The sequence below is a fragment of the Physella acuta genome, unplaced genomic scaffold, assembly GCF_028476545.2.
Source record: "Physella acuta isolate Inbredline_101_S28 unplaced genomic scaffold, ASM2847654v3 ptg001852l, whole genome shotgun sequence".
NCBI lineage: Eukaryota > Metazoa > Mollusca > Gastropoda > Physidae > Physella > Physella acuta.
Genome location: NW_026733360.1, coordinates 41,556 through 60,429, shown reverse-complemented (window position 1 = coordinate 60,429; position 18,874 = coordinate 41,556). Strand labels below are relative to the sequence as shown.

Here is an 18,874-nt window from a genome sequence, read left to right as displayed (position 1 = left end):
TCTTTCATTTCTTCGAAAGAAAATGACATCACTTCCGACATCAATCATAACAGTTCTTGACATGAAAATAATCAATATAAACATGAACGAAAGGAAATGGATAGATTTAGAACTCAATTAGTAAAAAGTATTCAATAAGGCTTAATTAAAGTCATGTTACACGGGCTGAATTCTTCAGTCTTTGCATAAATTATGGTTTCTACACATACTACGCTTTATTTAAGAGTTTCAGAGGCGAAAGAACTCTTGGCAAAAGATTTGTAAGTAAAAGTTCGAGGCATTTTCTCAGATTTTCTGTGTCCGTAGTTGGGAAGTTACTAGATTTTCTAGATCTAGATTTCTAGATCTAGACTCCAGCTGAGCAGTTAATAAACTAGTAAACTAACTTGGGCCCAGTTAACCTAATAATAATAATCTTGACTTATTCAGTACTAATCTGGGGTGTGGGGAAATTGCGAAATGGCGAGGCGGGAAAGTGCGAGAAGGTAATGCGAGACATACCTGCGGAATTAAGGGTAAATAGCGAGACACTTTTTGCGAAAAAAGTTTTTTCCTTTTTTTTCCATCTTTATTTATTTAAATTATTTTTTGTTTGTTTTAAAATAAACAAGCATTTAGCCATACCCTTTAACACGAGTGTTGTATGTTGTTATTTTTTATCTAGATACTAAGAAGATAGATAGATCTAGATCTATTTAAAAATCCTAACATCGTTGCTGTGCTACTGTCATCGCCCGCTCTTGTTAGCGAGAGGAAAATCCCGTCTCAGTCGGCATTAATTTAAAAATCTAGCCCGCTCATGTTTATACAAACGTGAGCTGTGTCATTGTGAATTGGTATAATCTTGTCAGCAGGAGAGATATTTTGCAACATCTATTTTTGGATTTTTGTACTTGCAAAAAGTGTAAAAGTATAAACAATTCTAAAAAGTGCAATTTTTTTTTTTTATTAAGTAATTTTAATTACAAACAAAATTTACAAACAAAATCTTCTGAAACAGTCCTCAAACACACCTCGTGACACCATCTTTCACACATAGTACACCCAACCCAGTTCATTAGACTCCCATTTATACATTTTTCTTTTGCTACTTCTTCCAATCCACATTCACAACATTTCACATTCTCATCACAGTTGACCTCCTCGTTCATCCCACAAACAGCACTGGCACCCATGTTCTCATCATCATCATCATCCGCACGCTCAACATCTGTTTTCCGTTTTTTATAATTTGTATTTTTTATCATTTCTGTAATTTTGGCAATGTCTTGCTCATTGTTGTCACCAGCAGTTGAGTTTTTTAAAAACATCGATATTTTCTCAAAATCTTGTCTAATTTCGGTCAAAATAGAGTATTTTAATCAATTCCTATTACAATGTATTAAAACAGTTTTCTAAAACGCGAAAAAACGTCTACAATTCTTTTTCTAACATTGCTTTTTTATAGTGTGACTTCACATCTAACCCCCCCCTCCCCCTCATCACACATCGTCATAAAATTACAGACCCCCCCCCCTACGAGTGTGACGTCATTTATGGAAGACCCCAAATAACACCACCACCAAAACCAAAACATTCAGATAAGTTCAACTTGGTTTTAAAAATATTTGAAGTAGGCCCATAGCTTACGATAGAGCACGAGCAACTGATAATATCGTTGACGTCACTTTATTTTGTTGTATCCAAATGATGTAGGCATTTCCTTGTGCTTAGATTTATATGGTAAAAAATGCTAGAAAAAAATCGTAGGCGGCAGCTATAACACAAAATTTCTATGCAACAATAGAAAATATGTTTGCGGCGGCAGCGGATCCGGGCACGGCGATCTTCAAAGACGGTAAATCAGGCGGCCTCGGCGTTCCACACAAAAGACAGAAGTTGATCTATCGTCGGCTGTATTTCCGTCGGTTTCGAACAAGGTGGTATTCTAAGTCGACTCAAAAGATGGGGGGAGTTGACAAATCATCAGTATGTCTAGCGACGGAAAAATGGGAAGTTTTAACAATGTAAACGAAACGTCTTTGAAGTCTGGACCAAATACCACTGAAAATCGGGTGCGGTAAATTTTTCGCAGAAATCTTCGCATTTCAACACCACCCAGCGTAAGTATCGGCTTGTGGTAAAATGCGAGACAAAAAAGTCACGTGACCGACCGTTTTCGCGCCCTTCTCGCATTTTCCCGCCTCGCCATTTCGCTTTTCGCGTCTCGCAATTTCCCCACACCCACTAATCTGTAGGCTACAGTCACACAGTGGCACTGACATTACACAAAAAAAAAATGACTAGATTCTAGAATCTAAACTCAAACAGATGAAACTGTCAAAATTCAAAGCTGACTCAAAACAATCACTAACTCAGCTGAGCTAATGAATTAATGATAAACATCATAATAATTTAGGCCGATGCTAGCCGGAAAAAGATACGCATGCGCAATGGAGAGAAAATACGACTTTCCATCGCGGCGATGTTTTCGATGGTACTGCGCATGCATGTGTTTACAACCGCAGAACCCTAACACCAACCCTAACCCTAATCCTAACCCTATCCCTAATCCTAGCCATAATCCTAACCCTAGCCCTAATCCTAACCCTAATTCTAACCCTAGCCATAGGTCACTGCGCATGCGCAGAGCTATCTTTTGCCGACTAAGTGGAGACGTTGGGGGAAAAGATCTCCTTCCGAGTAGTTACTTCAAATAATTTAATAATATAAATCATTATCATAGCTGTTAGTAGTAGGCCTAATAATATTCATCTATTTTTATAGGCTAGGCCTAGATCTACATAGTACATACTTACTACTTACATAGTATTAGTACATACATAACGTGCATTACATCCATAGATTGCATAGATCTATATGAAAATGCAGGCACTCTTGTTAATCTGTTTAATAGGTTTAACAAAAAATAGATATCAGGACTGCCCAACTATTAACTATTAGTTCTTACTAGATTCTAAGTCTTACTTAGATCTACAAATTCAATGTTGACATAGTGTTACTTCAACTTCCGGATTATACTTTAAAGTTTAAATATATATTTTTTTTATATCCTAATTTTCAAACACATGTATATATATTTTTAGCAATGGCAAAAGTGATCCTTACTGTGTTATTAAAGTTGACAACGTGGTCATAGCCAGGTAATTTTAATGTCTATTAAATTTTTTATTAACTCTTTCTCAAACACATTTTTTTTTATATATTATATGTAATAATTGTACTTTAAAATAATCAACTGCTGTGTTTTTTTTTTATTCTTTTACAGTTATTTAAGCATAAGCCTTTAACTAACTCTGACACTGACTTGTTCTTTCAGGTTTTCATACATTTTAAAAACATCTAATGTTAATTTCTCTGCTTGATTATCATTCCCTTTTTTTGTCCTCTTTTCTTTTGAGATTTAGAAATAAGAACATCTAATTCTAATGAAGTTTAACTAAGTTATTTGCTAAAATCTGTTCGTCTGAGCCTTTTCTTTTCTATAAAAAATTAAATTATATAATATTGTCTATTAGTTCAATTAAATGTCGAATTCATTTTTAATAATGTACATCTCCTTAGAACTGCAACAGTGTATAAAACACTGGATCCACTATGGGGAGAAGAGTTCATCCTTCATATGCCGAGTGGGTTTCAGATTCTGAGTTTTTATATTTATGATGCAGATAAAGTCAGGTAGAGTGTTTTGTTTTACTTTTCAACTGTATACAGTTTATTTGTAATATTTGCATTCCCTTTTGTAAAATTTTGTGGCTCTTTTTTTTTTTATTACAATGGTGCATGAAAGATCTATTTCTACAAAAGTGGTTTCTGCCTTTTTAACCCTTTAATTTAACTTTTTTTTTTCAATTTTTCAATTGTAATTAAATAGCTTTTTGTGTTTTATATGTATTTATATTTAACTACAATTTTGAATATTTATGAAAACGTTGTGGAAAAGTTTATGAAAAAAAATGGACTTTCACTTAACTGTTTGTTGTAGATTTAAAAATAATATTCTAGAATCTACCCAATCTAGAAAGATGGCTTTATGCATAAAAAAAATAATTTTTTTTTTAAACATAGTTATGGCATTGCAAAGAAATCTAATTCCTGCTATCGTTGTATAACCTTTTTATTGGTATTGTAAATCTTATGTGTATTTTCTCTTTCCCCCATGTGTTGTGGTGCTGTTACTAAAAGCAGCAGGTAAGTAATGTCTTAACAATGGTTCATTCCTTTTTTTAATATATTCTTACATATATTCTTGTAACTGGTCAGTGAAGAAAGATATGAAAAGTGATCTTAAGATATTTAAATTAATTCACCTAATTAGTCAAATCCCATTAATTTTCAGCCTATAAATTATAATTCTTATCATTGTCATTTTTAATTAAATTTAAACCAAATAGATTATTTTGGGCATTATCAATATTATTAGTTTTAAACACTTACTACTAAATTAATAATAAATATAAGAAATTGTAAATTATGTGTGTAGATTTTATTTTTATTTTTAAAATTCCCTTAACTTTTAACATATAGGGTTTATATGTTGATAAGTACATATTCAATTAGCTATAACGCTGTTTAAATAACAAAAATTAAGTAGATAAGAACAGATACAATTAAAAACATACTTGTAGTTAAAAATATGAATATAGTCATCAAAATATTCCATGACAAAGTGAGTGTAGTTTGCGTTAGTCTGAAACTGGGTTGTTGGCTTGTAATGCAGCTGTGATACTATTTCTTCCAGTGGCGATGACATTATTGGTGTTGCTTCTGTTACTAGAGATTACATGTATGAAAACAAAAATCCTAAAGGTAAAGAGCTTATGATTTTGTGTTGTCTGTGTTTGTTTAGCTAGGACCTCTCTCCAGTTCATAGATGCTAGGAAGCTTTTGTAGTGCGATTACAATGTGTAATGATGTAGAGAGTTTTTTTTTAGAGATAAAAAGTTTTCAGGCTTTTGGACAAAAACAGTCATGGCTTATGTTATTATTTCATATTTGAATCTGCCATTATGATTCCAGCTTCAATAAAAATCGAATAACAATTTTTAATTTAACGACTATTTATTTATATAATTAAACTTGGAGTTGCTCCTTTTTACATTTAAAATTTTTAAATAAACCTTTTTTTTAGGTCTTGAAACATGGCTCCCACTACAGAAAGCTAACAAAGACCTTGAGATCCAAGGAGAAATGTTACTAGAATATGGCATTCGTACATCTGAAGCCACTGGGCAGTCTTATGTCTTTGTGACAGTTATGGAAGGAAGGTAACCTATTTCACAATTTTCCGCACCTAAACTTTTATGATGTTAGTTTTTAATATTTGGTTAAAATAAATTTATTTATAATTTGGATTTTCAGGTTAAATTAATATTAAATTTTCTTCACAGAGATCTGGCAGCTAAAGATAAAACAGGATATTCAGACCCTTACGTGACTGTTACTTGTTTTGATGAGACCAAAGCTACATCAGTAATTAATTATTTTATTATCTACATTGTTGATTACACTCTTTCCTTTTGTTTTTAAATCAACAAAATATCGAGAGAAATTTTTTTATTTTGTAACGTGAATCAAAAATTTATTTACATTTCAGTTACTGTTAAATGACTTGTAATTTTATTCCTAAGCATTGTACTAAATTATAGTTTTTATTCATCCAGTCATTTTCATATCCTTTTTCATTGAACAATTACCATAGAATTTATATATATTATACTATTTGTTCTATCAAGAAACAAAAAAAGACCAGGTTTCCTGAATGGAATGAGACTCTTGAATTTTCTTTACCTGAAGACACATGTATTGCTGATCTGAGTGTGATAGTAACAGTGTGGGACAAGGACAACTTCAGTAGTGATGACTTCATGGGGCAGGTAAAGCAATGGGCAGTGGGGATACATTTAGTAAGGTTAAAACTGTGAAAAGATGGCTCTTGGGATTAGGTTCTGCATTTGTAACACTAGTTTATTGTATTAATTTTTGTACTTATCAGTTTAGACCAAAGAAAAAAATTGTAATCTTCGTTTACATTTAGGTTTCAATTAGTTAATCAATTTACATTACAAATATTAAAAATACTGAAGAGCTCTTTAGTGTTTTGCTTATTTTTAATTTTCGTGGGCAGATCGTAGTTATTTGTTGTTATAAAACTGGGCTTGTCTCCCCTTCTTTAAAAGACTATACACAAAATTCTAAACAGTAGATAGTGAAGTTACACTAAAACCCAACTACTTAACTTTTCCCTTGTCTTTATTCAGATTCACTTGGATTCTGAAGATGTGACACATGGCACCATAAGAAACTGGCACGCTGTGGCCAGGAGACCAACAAGCGACAGATGGGCAAGGAGGGCCAGGTAAGGTTTGCAGCGCCATCTTTTGTTTTCTAAATCCTCTGTATCTGTGAAACTGATTACCAGTTGAAGGGACATTACTCTGATAAAATAACTTGTACATTTAAATTATTTTAATATTGATCACACTCTCGACTCTAAATTCACTGTGTGGGGTGTTCTAATTAATTAGTAGTATTTTTAACTATATATATATATATATATATATATATATATATATATATATATATATATATATATATATATATATATACAAAAATGTTGTGTGTATTTGCAGTCGAATAGACAGAGGGAAGATCCGTGTAAAACTCCAGCTTCTAGAAGAAATAGTGCTACCTTCTTCATGTTACAGACCATTGAATGAGTTGCTGGCTGATGCTGTGAAGGTAAATCTGTGTGAGAGGGGGTGGTCAGTTCCTATCCTATTCGTGTAGGGCACGGTCAGCCTGTATCCTATTCCTATAGGTTGTGGTCAGCTGCTATCCTATTATGTAGCATATTGTCAGATCCTCTCATACCCATGTATGGCATGGTCAACTCCTATTGTACCCATGTAGGACATGGTCAACTCCTATCATACCCATATAGGACATGGTCAACTCCTATCATACCTATGTAGGACATGGTCAGCTCCTATGTAGGACATGGTCAGCTCCTATCATACCCATGTAGGACATGGTCAACTCCTATCATACCCATGTAGGACATGGTCAACTCTTATCATACCTATGTAGGACATGGTCAGCTCCTATCTTACCCATGTAGGACATGGTCAACTCCTATCATAACCATATAGGACATGGTCAGCTCCTATCATACCCATGTAGGACATGGTCAGCTCCTATCATACCCATGTAGGACATGGTCAGCTCCTATCATACCCATGTAGGACATGGTCAACTCCTATCATACCAATGTAGGACATGGTCAGCTCCTATCATACCCATGTAAGACATGGTCAGCTCCTATCATAACCATATAGGACATGGTCAGCTCCTATCATACCCATGTAGGACATGGTCATCTCCTATCATACCCATGTAGGACATGGTCAGCTCCTATCATACCCATGTAGGACATGGTCTGCTCCTATCATATCCATGTAGGACATGGTCAGCTCCTATCATACCCATGTAGGACATGGTCAGCTCCTATCATACCCATGTAGGACATGGTCAACTCCTATCATACCAATGTAGGACATGGTCTGCTCCTATCATATCCATGTAGGACATGGTCAGCTCCTATCATACCCATGTAGGACATGGTCAGCTCCTATCATACCCATGTAGGACATGGTCAACTCCTATCATACCAATGTAGGACATGGTCAGCTCCTATCATACCCATGTAGGACATGGTCAACTCCTATCATACCCATGTAGGACATGGTCAACTCCTATCATACCTATGTAGGACATGGTCAGCTCCTATCTTACCCATGTAGGACATGGTCAACTCCTATCATAACCATATAGGACATGGTCAGCTCCTATCATACCCATGTAGGACATGGTCAGCTCCTATCATACCCATGTAGGACATGGTCAGCTCCTATCATACCCATGTAGGACATGGTCAACTCCTATCATACCAATGTAGGACATGGTCAGCTCCTATCATACCCATGTAAGACATGGTCAGCTCCTATCATAACCATATAGGACATGGTCAGCTCCTATCATACCCATGTAGGACATGGTCAGCTCCTATCATACCCATGTAGGACATGGTCAGCTCCTATCATACCCATGTAGGACATGGTCTGCTCCTATCATATCCATGTAGGACATGGTCAGCTCCTATCATACCCATGTAGGACATGGTCAGCTCCTATCATACCCATGTACATGGTCAGCTCCTATCATACCCATGTAGGACATGGTCAGCTCCTATCATACCCATGTACATGGTCAGCTCCTATCATACCCATGTAGGACATGGTAAGCTCCTATCATACCCATGTAGGACATGGTCAACTCCTATCATACCCATGTAGGACAAGGTCAACTCCTATCATACCCATGTAGGACATGGTCAACTCCTATCTTATTAATGTAGGGTGTGGGCAGTTCACATCGTATTTATAAATGGTCAGCTCCTTTCCTGTTCATCTAGGGTGTGATCAGCTCTGGACTGGTTCAGAAAAAAAAATCATCTAAGGCAAAGACCTAAAATACAGTTTGCAATACAAAACTGTTTTCTTTAATATCCTCTCATCAACATGCTAAAACAAAATATTTCTGTTTGACTAGATGCCAACAACTCCACAAAGCAGAGACCTTGGCCAGTTGATCTGGGATTTGCTGGAGCAGGACAGGACAATCGAGCTGGGTGCCATCGCAATGTCTTTAGTCAGGTTTTACTTAAGCCAGGAGCTGATATTTGAGTTCCTGGATGCTGTGATTCTCAGGGATATCTCCAAGACCGATGACGTCAACACCTTATTCAGGGGTAACACCCTTGCCACCAAAGCTGTAGATAATTTCATGAAGGTAGTTAGGTTACCTGTTTTTTAATGTAATTTTTAAATCAAATTTTTTTTGGTCAACTTCACTGTTATTATATAGTGACATGTTAAACAAAAAAATAAAATACTATATCAGTTTTCTGTGATTCTTGTGATAAGTACCCCTTCTATTTTTATTTTTTAAGAAAAATTAAAAGAATTTTCTAACCCTCTACACAATTTTAGTCTTTGGCTCCATTTGGTGTTGCAGATAATTTTTATATGGGGCTGTTTCTTTCAGAAAGCTTTATTGACTTAGATTTACATACTGACATTTAAAAAAAAAAATATTCTGTTTCCACTACATTAAAGCAAATATTTTTAAATTATGTTCTTCTTTAATGCTTAAAAGATATTTAAAAAAGATGCTTTAACAAATATTCTGTTAAATGCACTCATTCTTTAAGGGATGTTCTAAATTTTAAAATTCCTACTTTCCTTAGGTGCAGGAAATGTCCAATAAGGGTTTTAATATTTCTGTTCCTACTTACCTTAAATGCACGTGATGCATTACCAGGGATTAAATGTTTCTGTTCTTACCTCCCTTAGGTGCTAGCCATGCCCTACAAAGGTTCAAATATTTCTGTTCCTGCTTCCCTTAGGTGCTATTCATGCCCTATAAAGTAAAAGTAAAGTTTCCCTTTCAAACCTCACGGTCTATGGGGCAAGTGAAGTAGAGTTCACTTGTTTCTGTGACCTCGGCTTATGAAGAGATAGTGTGGTCAGCACTATGCCCAGCCGCCTTTACTTTCCCTAACGTGAGTTAGGTACCCATCAGAGTTGGGTGGACTCAGGGACGGTCTACTGATTTAAAACCGGATTCGAACTCGAGACTTAAGGGGTTAGCAGTACAGCTCTCTACCGCTAGACCACTCTGTCCCATTCATGCCCTATAAGGTTTAAATATTACTGTTCTTACTTACTTTAGGTGCTAGCCATGCCCTATTTACAACGAGTGCTAAAACCCCCAGTAGACAGAATCATCAACGAGAAAAAAACAGTTGAACTGGACCCATTTAAAGTGAACAGTGTTCGCACGTGAGTAGTTTTATGTCATAATTAATTGTAGAGTCATGTAAACTGGCCCCTGAGATAGTTGCAGCAAATGTATGTTATGTTGGTTAAAAATATTTATATACTACAGTTGACATATTGTTTTAATTTTTTAATTTTTTATTTATATTAGGTACATAACAGTGTTAGGTCTTTAATCATGTTAGTTTTATTGTAGCACCATTAGGTCTAGTGCACTGTCAATATACATCAATGGTATATTGATATTAGGTATATAATTGAGTGATAATCTAACATGGACAAAGTCTTCATAACTTATGTTTTATACACCTTGTAACAAAACCTTGTATACACCTTGTATAAAATCTTCAATGAAAATTGTTTTCATCATTTCTTTGTGGAATGACATGTTATGTTTAAATTCTGAAAAGCAATATACATAAAAGTGTTCACCTATCAGCCATTTCAAGACCATATAGACACCTTTTCTTAGAAACATTTCCTTAGGTTTTTTACTTTTTGGTAATCAAAACACAATCTAATATGCGTGTTTAGAATTATTGGCATGGCCCCATGAAGTTGTTTAAATTTTATAATAAACGAGCCGACCCGTGGCATATCATACACCGCTATTTAGTTGTTTTATTTTCTACTTTTCAGTAATTCATAATTTGTGAATTCGACAGTACCAATGCTGCCACTGAAAATATTTTCTTTAAAACACTATCAGTAGGTCGTTAAGAACAATACTATCCCCATGTGATGGTACGAAAGGATCTTTGTTTGAGGTTCTTCTAGTTTTACCAGTTGTGAGGGTGGGGATTTTTAAGAGGGCGTCACGAATCCAATAACACACAGTTCAAGTTCCAAATACAAAGTTCTTTATTCAAATGTATATAATCATGTTTCTACTTAACTAGCCTATTCTATACTCTCTACTACTACTTCTACTACTAACTGTTTACTATACTACTAACTACGCACTCCCATGACCAATCCTAACACTAACTTTCTGTTCTCTACATAACTACGTCTGCTCCATTCTACAACCTAACACCTTCTGCCCTCTTTGCTAGCTACCTATCAACTGCCGCTAATCTCTCTACTGACCCACGCCTCAGTGGTCAGCTGACCCTCCTGTGTGACCGGTCAGTTCATTTTTAATTGGTCTCTCTCTGACCAACTCGCTATAGCCTGCTTCTGCTATCTACCTGAGCTCTCCAACGCAACCTTGCGTCATCACACCCCACCATCCTTTCCCCCAACCCCTACCCTCACCACCCTTTCCCCCAACCCCTACCCTACACCCCCCCCCCGTGAAAGCAGCCTCCTCTTAGTTACCTCCCCTAAATTTAAAATAGTTTCAAACTAAATTATCTGCCCCTAATAGCCGTCACTAAACCCGACTCTAAGAATGTAAACATTTAGCGTATACCACAGCTCACCAGACCATGTAGTGGTGGGGTGGTAGGGAGCGCGCTTACAGCTTGTTTTCTAGCGTCTCCCAGAAGAGAATTATATATATAGATGTGTACATTCTTGTAAAGATCACTACTGCTACATTACAGTAAACCTGATTGTGTTAGCTTGTGTATGATTGCTGATGTGAATGTAAAATAAAAACTGTTTTATTCTTGGACACAATTTACACATTGAGCTTCATACAGTCTGCTAGAGCAGGATTGAATGTATAAATGTAAAAATGTAACTGTTTTATTCTTGCAGGCGTCGACACAGCTTGCACCGTGAATCTGAGGAAAGTTTTGTTAACCATAGCTTGGAGGCTGTAGAGGACTACACACTGGAGATAGTCAACAGCATCGTGAGGTCAGTGACCTACTGCCCGCAGGTGCTGCGTCGTGTCCTCAGAAACATTCAGATTAGAGTCCGGGAGAAGTGGCCGGAGGAAATGTTTGAGGTGAATTTTGCTAGCTACTTTTAAAGTTTTAAAAACTTGTATTTATTTATTATGTAGTTGGAATGGAGTAGTCCATTGGTAGAGCTTGCAGTTATAAACTCAAAAGTCTGAAGTTCAGTTTTTGTATTAGTTCCTGTTATGACCCTAATAAACCCAGCTCTTATGATCAGTTGACCGTCCCTGAGTCCACCTAACTCTGATGGGTACCTAACTCACATTAGGGAAAGTAAAGGCGGCTGGGCATAGTGCTGACCACATTATCCCTTCATATGCCGAGGTCACAGAAACAAGTGAACTCTACGTCACTTGCCCTATAGACCATCAGGTTTGAAAAGGGAACTTCTTCTTCTTCTTATGATCACCCATCTCAAGTCAATATAATATAGGTGGCATAAAGGGAGCACAGTGCTGACAACAGAATCCCTTCTAGGCCTGTGTAAAATGTAGACATTTTTGCTTCATTTTTCAGATTAGAATGTTTTAATTTGGTTTTTTTCTTCATGTTTTTATTTTTTAAAATTTAAGGTAGCTTAGTTTTTCAACATCTTTTATAGACTGTATTAAGAAGTCTGAAGTTAATTATGTTTTTCAGGACGTGCCATACATAGCAGTGAGTGGATTTATCTTCCTTCGATTCTTCGCCCCAGCTGTGATGTCTCCGAAGCTGTTCTCTCTCAGTGACCAACATCCCAGCCACAAGGTCATACGCACATTCACACTGTTGGCAAAGGTAAATGTTGAAACTTGTCTAGTCTAGAAACTAACTTCATTTGTCCATCAAATTATCAGCATTGTCAGTGTTCAATAAATCATAACACCAGAGGGTGAATGCCTGTCCACAATTGATTTTATTATTGGAAATAAGTTTCTTTTTCTGGTAGAATGTTTAATAAAATATTAATTAGCTGTTTTGCAGGATTTATAAATTATTTTATGAAAATTAATTTTGATATTATTTGCTGTTCTATTTAAAAAAAAAATGTGATCTATAGGGAGAAGAAAAAAAAATTAAATTGAAAAACAAGAAGAAGCAAAAATTTAATTGAAAAACAAAGTTTTATTAGACTAAGGCTGGTGCTTTACCCCTTAAGAATGCCATTTCTACCGCACTATCATTTGTCACATCCTATTTAGCCAATATATTTTTGCAATAGCTGACTTGTTTTTTAAACCAGTGTTTTACTTTGAACGAATAGATTTATAATTTTTTCTCTCCCACCAGATTGTCCAGAGTATCGGCAATCTGACGCCAGCCACCTTGGGCAAAGAGGCTTGGATGGAACCACTGATTCCACTCATCACACAGAAGATCTCAGAGGTCAAGGAGTATTTGGACACCCTAGTGGATGTTGGAGATTTCTCAGGTAATATTTTGGACAAACTTGTAGATGTTGAGTAATTCTCATTTAATATTTTTGACACATCTCTGGAGTTTGGGATTTCCCAGCTAATATTCAAACCCATATTGGTTCACACTTAGACCTAGTTTACTCTCAAAATTTCCTAACTTTATAAGTTGTGGCTTTTTGTTCAGTATGATGTGGTATCAAAATCTTCTTGAGTATTTGGACTTAGATCACCTGAAGTATGGTATAAAAAAAGCTAAATACTAAATTAAAATTTATTTCAATACAAGCAAATTTTATAACTGAAGAACTGTTAGATAAATATAATTGTATGAATTCTTTAAGTTGGAATAAAAATTTTTGTCCAACTCTGCCGTTATGTTCATACTGAGGGAGTAACTTTCCCTGTCAACTGGTAGGTTGGGGGATCTGTTGGATGGAGCTGATTTTGGCTTTAAACCAAACCAGCATTTCAAATTAACAAAGGCTGAAAAATGTTGTTTGTACTTTTAACAGCCGCACATCGCTACTTGGTGAGGCAACAGAGCAATGAAACAGTCCTGATTCAAGGGTACCTCTACAAGTGTCACTACCACTGCAAACGTCTCTTCCGTCCTATTGTGCTGAAGAAGTGTTACTTTTACCTAACTAGGGTCATGCTATGCTACAGGAAAACACCAGAAGATGTAGGACTTTCATTTATACGAATGTAAAATATTAGTGACAAATTATGCATATTAAAACTTTTTTTTTTAATTTTAAAAAATTTATTTAGAGATGTTTTTTAGCACATTTAAAGATATAAAGAACTTTTTTTATCTATTGTTTTTCATATTTTGTATACATTTTGAAAATGTATCGTCATCCTACAACTAGGTGTTTAGTAGAGATATATTTTTAATAGGCTACAATAATCATGTAATTCTGGGTAGTAATTCTTTGCATTGATATTTAAATTGTGCTTGGCAGGAGGACACGATGGTGATGGTAGATAACATTTGTGCTGTGGAAAAGCTGGACTATGGAGCCCTGGGCAAGTCCAACATGGGCCAGATTATACACAAGACATCAGATGAGAGTACGGCCATCATATACTTTCAGGCCAAGGTTGGGCTCTTTTACTTGTTATGTAGTGAAGAAATTTCATATAAGTAACCAGGCCTATTCAAATTTTTTTATTTTTTTATTTTTTTTGAGTTATTTAAATTAAATTAAGATTAACAGTGTATCTTTGGAACAAGAGAATAAATATTGTTGACATAGGCTTAGTACTTGACAACAAATATAAGTGATCACTACAGACTTTGATATTAACTTGATTACATTGATGCTACTACATGCTTACATCTATAATACATCTATACAAAAAAACATGATGTATATGACAGTAGTAAGAAATTGATGCAAAAAATGCTATGATTCTATAGCATAAATTAAAAGTTACTTTTTAATAATCACCTTTTCTTTCTGTTAAATTGTTATCTTGATAAGATGCTATATCAGGGGTCGGCAACCTTTTGAAGCGGAAGAGCCAAAAGTTATTATTTTAAAAATTTCCCTGGTTTTAAAGAGCCACTAACATTTTCTTTATTTCAAATATTTTATTTTTTTATTAAGATTATTAGTATTTGTGCAACGAGCTGGAGAGCCGCATTTTGATATCAAAAGAGCCGCATGCGGCTCGCGAGCCGCAGGTTGCCGACCCCTGTGCTATATCATTCATTGTGTCATTTCAATGATATACATTACAATTACATACACTAGTCATTTAAAAAAAAAATCAAGCCAAAAAGAATATTACAGTTACCACTTGAATTGATTTTGAGTTATTGTTCTTGACTAGGATGTGAATGAATTAACAGCATGGATCTCAGCCATTAGAAAGACTTGTAAATACAACATGTGCAGGATTGAGACTTTTCACCCAGGTGTTTTTAAAGGAGACAAGTGGAACTGTTGTCGTAGAGAGCAAGACATTGGTTAGTTTGGTTTTTTTTTACCTGTTTTTGGTGTATCTGATTGGTTAGATCAGTGGGCATGTTATTGATAACGCATAGTATCAAGAGCTGTTCCATGGCCTGTAAGACTTTTCAAAGTCCATCCAGCTTTGATGTGAATCTGATTTAAATCTAGAAAAGTTATTAAATTCATTTTGTCCCTGTGGGCAAACAGGTGTTAGAGGGTACTTTATTTGCTGCAATAGCACACATACACTTATTTTTATGCTATGATCTGAAAGCATTAGAGAAAGCAAATATTTCTTTAAATAGTTATTTACTTACTCTGTTGTATAACAATATGAAGATTAAATTTAAATTTATTTTACTGTATTTGTGCCCACTGACAAATCTCAATTTATTTATAAACTTGTGCCTTGACGTAACTGAATGGGTTTTCTTGTTGGTTTGATAGCACCTGGTTGCAGTCCTACCTACCATGGGGTTGTTCTTGGTGATTGGCAGGACCCTCTTGATCCCGATGTGGATGCACAAATTATCTACAGTCAAATAGCTCACAGCAAGGATAAAATCAGGTAGTGTGTTAATGCAGTTAAGATATATAAATTAGATAAATGTAACGGGAGGATTGAAAATTAAGTTAAATGTAACTCAGCTTAATTTTTTGTTACATAACACAAATTTAAGTACATTTAACTATTCTTTTTTTTTTAAGAAAAAATCTCACGTAATTTTCTCTTTTGTTTAGATTACATAGGACAAAAAAGAAGTAATCAAACCAATTTTTAAAAAAAATTATTTTCATATACTTCTTTACATAATACTAAATTTTTTTATTTTTTTTTTGAAAATGTTTATGATATTTATATTTAAAATGGTATATTTTAAAGTTAAGGTAGAATTAGAATTCATACAAAATTAAAAATGTATAATTTAAAACCATAATATATTTTATTTTTAAAAATATGGACAAAGATTAGACAATTCCAGTAACTCCTCTTTATAGTTACCTCCCCTTTTAGTGAAGGATAGAAATAAGTTATTGTTCCTTTCAATAGAAAAATGCAGCATGACCTAAGAATGACACTGGCAGGCAATGACCCTGCCACCACATCAGTGCCAAGTGATTCCAATGATGCAGCAATGGCAAGCCTGGCACTTGTCTCTGGTCTCCTTGATGTCACAGAGCAGCTGGCTATGTCGCACCAAACTTTTGTTGAGTCAAGCCCTCGTCTCTCCCACACATGTCGATCTCGGAGTGTCAGCAGCAACGTCAGCGGTGACGATATTTTGTTTTAGTGCTTGGTAGTTTTTTTTTTTTTTTTTTTTTTTTTTACACAATTCACAAACAGGGCTTTTTTTATATTATAATGTAGATGTACTTAAAATTTAAAAATAATTTATTTTAAGTGTTAAAGATTGTAATTTTTCTTCTTTTTTTTTTTTTGTTAACTACTGTGTTAAATGTATTGTTTATAATTTATTTGGGTGATGACTGATTTCCAGTTTTTATCATTGGCCTGTGAACTGTGAACTTATTGAAGCAAACTGTGATCTACGGCCATGTGTTTATAAGGAGAGATTATCTACGCAGTATATAGTGTGCTGCATTTCTTTTCCAAGCTTTAAATATACCTTCTCTAACTGTAGTTGCCTGTTTTGGTAAGCGTGTATTCTTACGCTGTTATAAAAGCTGGTAGAAATCTTGGCGAAAAAAAAAAAATTGTAACTAAACATGTGATTGTAGGCACTTGCACTAAGTTTGATGTTTTAGTATTTACTTTTGGTGTGAGATGTGTGAAATCTTTTTGCTCTACTGGTACAAAATATTATATTACACCTTTTGAGGTACTGTTTTTGCTCACTATTTAATAATATTCCTTTCTTTGACTGTAATTTTTTGGGCATCATGCCCATTATTATTTCAGGTTTTCATGAAAGTAAATTTATTTGTTGCTATCTGATTAATTAAATCAAGAGGAGGTTGAATAGGGTGTTTTCTTTAACTTCCCTTTTGAGCAGTATTTAAATGTTTACTCGAAATGAATTTTGATATTTATATAATGTTTAATGTGCCATAATTCGTATTCAATTTATTTTTAATTAAAAGCATAATATTGTTTAAGTGATTATTTTAGTTATAAAGTGGGTCAGTAGACAACTTTTTTCTTTGAGGACAGTGTAATTCAGTGTTTTAATGGACCAAAAGGTGACATGCCACAAGCTGTTGTTGTCATGGAAGTTTACCTGCACATTATCAACCTTTTTGGTGATAGGTGACGTTTTTATTGCTTTTGTTAAAATTACATTCTGTCTCTAAAAATATACTGTTATATTTTAAAAGTTTTTAGATTTGCATAAGTATTATTTACAGATCTTTAATAATTCTTAGTGTTTGGTAGATGTTTTTGTAATATGTCACAAACAAATTGTAATCAGTTCTATTTTATTCTTTTTAAAAATGTTTTTATTCTTGAAATTTATTACAATTTTGAAAATGAATTGGGAGAAAACTTTTTATATAACAATGTATGTTGATTTATGATGGATACTTTTTTCCTATGTTGTTTTTTTCTATATCACTATTATCACTACACAAAACAGCTAAGAAAATTTGCTCAGGAATTTATAGTCTTTTTTTTTTTTTTTACTTTTCATTCAGCGTTATGAAATCATCCCTTTCACTTGCAAGTTACAAAAACTGTTTGTGTTAAATTGTGATCATTGGAGGCACAAGAAATGGCAACACAATGATAGATCATACTAGATAATTTGATATATTTGTAAATATTTTTGTCATGTCAAGCCACTGTTTCCCTGTTTCTTACATGGTATTATACAAATATTTACTACACATTGCCCTTACATTGTTCTATTGTAATTGAAGGATTAACTGCCTCCAAGAAGAGCTTTACATCTGTATTACTTTATATAATTATTACCATCTCCACACAGCCTATTTTAGTTTTCATGTTGTCAGGAGAAGTTACACAGTGCACCTGTTTCATATATATATATATATATATATATATATATATATATATATATATATATTATATATATATATATATATATATATTTTTTTTTTTTTTTTTTAAATTTTTTTTTTTAACCCTAGTCACACTTTTAAAAAGAATTAAATCATAGTTAGGCATTTCGTTTTAATCAGTAATGTTTAGTAGCATTCATAAAAACACTTTAAATTATTTTTAGCATTAGAAATATAATTATCACAATCTCTGGGCATTATATTTTTGGGTACAAATTTCTTGTTACATTCCAATTTAGTTGTTTTTTTTCCCTTAAACTCTAGAAGTAATTGTCTTTTTGTTTTGAGGTTAAGTTTTTTGTTTGTTTCAAATTTTGAACAAGGACATGTTATTTAGTTTTTCTAAAACACTAATTTTGGGAACTTTTTTTTTTCCTGTTTGAATTCACTGCCAAATATAGACATTTTACACTACTTTATGTATGTATCCTTTTTAAAAAAAAAAAAAAAAAAAAAAAAAAAAAAAAAATATATATATATATATATATATATATATATATATATATATATATATATATATATATATATATATATATATATATATATATATAGCCTTATTTCATCCTTAGTAGTTTAGTTTTATTTTTTGGACTATTTTCTTCTTTTCTATGATAACTTATTACACTTCTAGCTACAAGTGCAATATCGTGGGGTCTTTTTTTCTTCTACTCAAGAAAACTATTTTTTTCATTCCTGAGGTTTTCAGATTTACTGATTGAAAAATT

The 18,874-nt window shown here is 33.8% G+C and overlaps 1 protein-coding gene across 1 annotated transcript; it reads left to right on the top strand.

Annotated features, from left to right (window-relative positions):
* The first annotated feature begins 51 nt into the window (after positions 1 to 51).
* LOC131930813 (rasGAP-activating-like protein 1) lies at positions 52 to 16,404 on the top strand. Its single transcript, XM_059287439.1, has 19 exons — positions 52 to 260; positions 3,087 to 3,143; positions 3,565 to 3,678; positions 4,739 to 4,809; positions 5,132 to 5,267; positions 5,391 to 5,472; positions 5,736 to 5,876; positions 6,261 to 6,358; positions 6,633 to 6,741; positions 8,611 to 8,850; positions 9,793 to 9,902; positions 11,604 to 11,796; positions 12,389 to 12,526; positions 13,019 to 13,160; positions 13,659 to 13,828; positions 14,112 to 14,249; positions 14,986 to 15,121; positions 15,555 to 15,675; positions 16,159 to 16,404. The coding sequence occupies exons 1-19, from the start codon at positions 193 to 195 to the stop codon at positions 16,397 to 16,399; spliced, it is 2,505 nt and encodes an 834-aa protein (XP_059143422.1). The 5' UTR covers positions 52 to 192; the 3' UTR covers positions 16,400 to 16,404.
* Positions 16,405 to 18,874: the final 2,470 nt, after the last annotated feature.

Excerpts from the sequence above, each read along its gene's own strand:
- LOC131930813 (XM_059287439.1), top strand. The coding sequence starts at position 193 with ATGGTTTCTACACATACTACGCTTTATTTAAGAGTTTCAGAGGCGAAA. Across the intron at positions 261-3,086 it reads GAACTCTTGGCAAAAGATTT|CAATGGCAAAAGTGATCCTT; the intron begins GTAAGTAAAAGT and ends ATATATTTTTAG. Across the intron at positions 11,797-12,388 it reads GGCCGGAGGAAATGTTTGAG|GACGTGCCATACATAGCAGT; the intron begins GTGAATTTTGCT and ends TATGTTTTTCAG.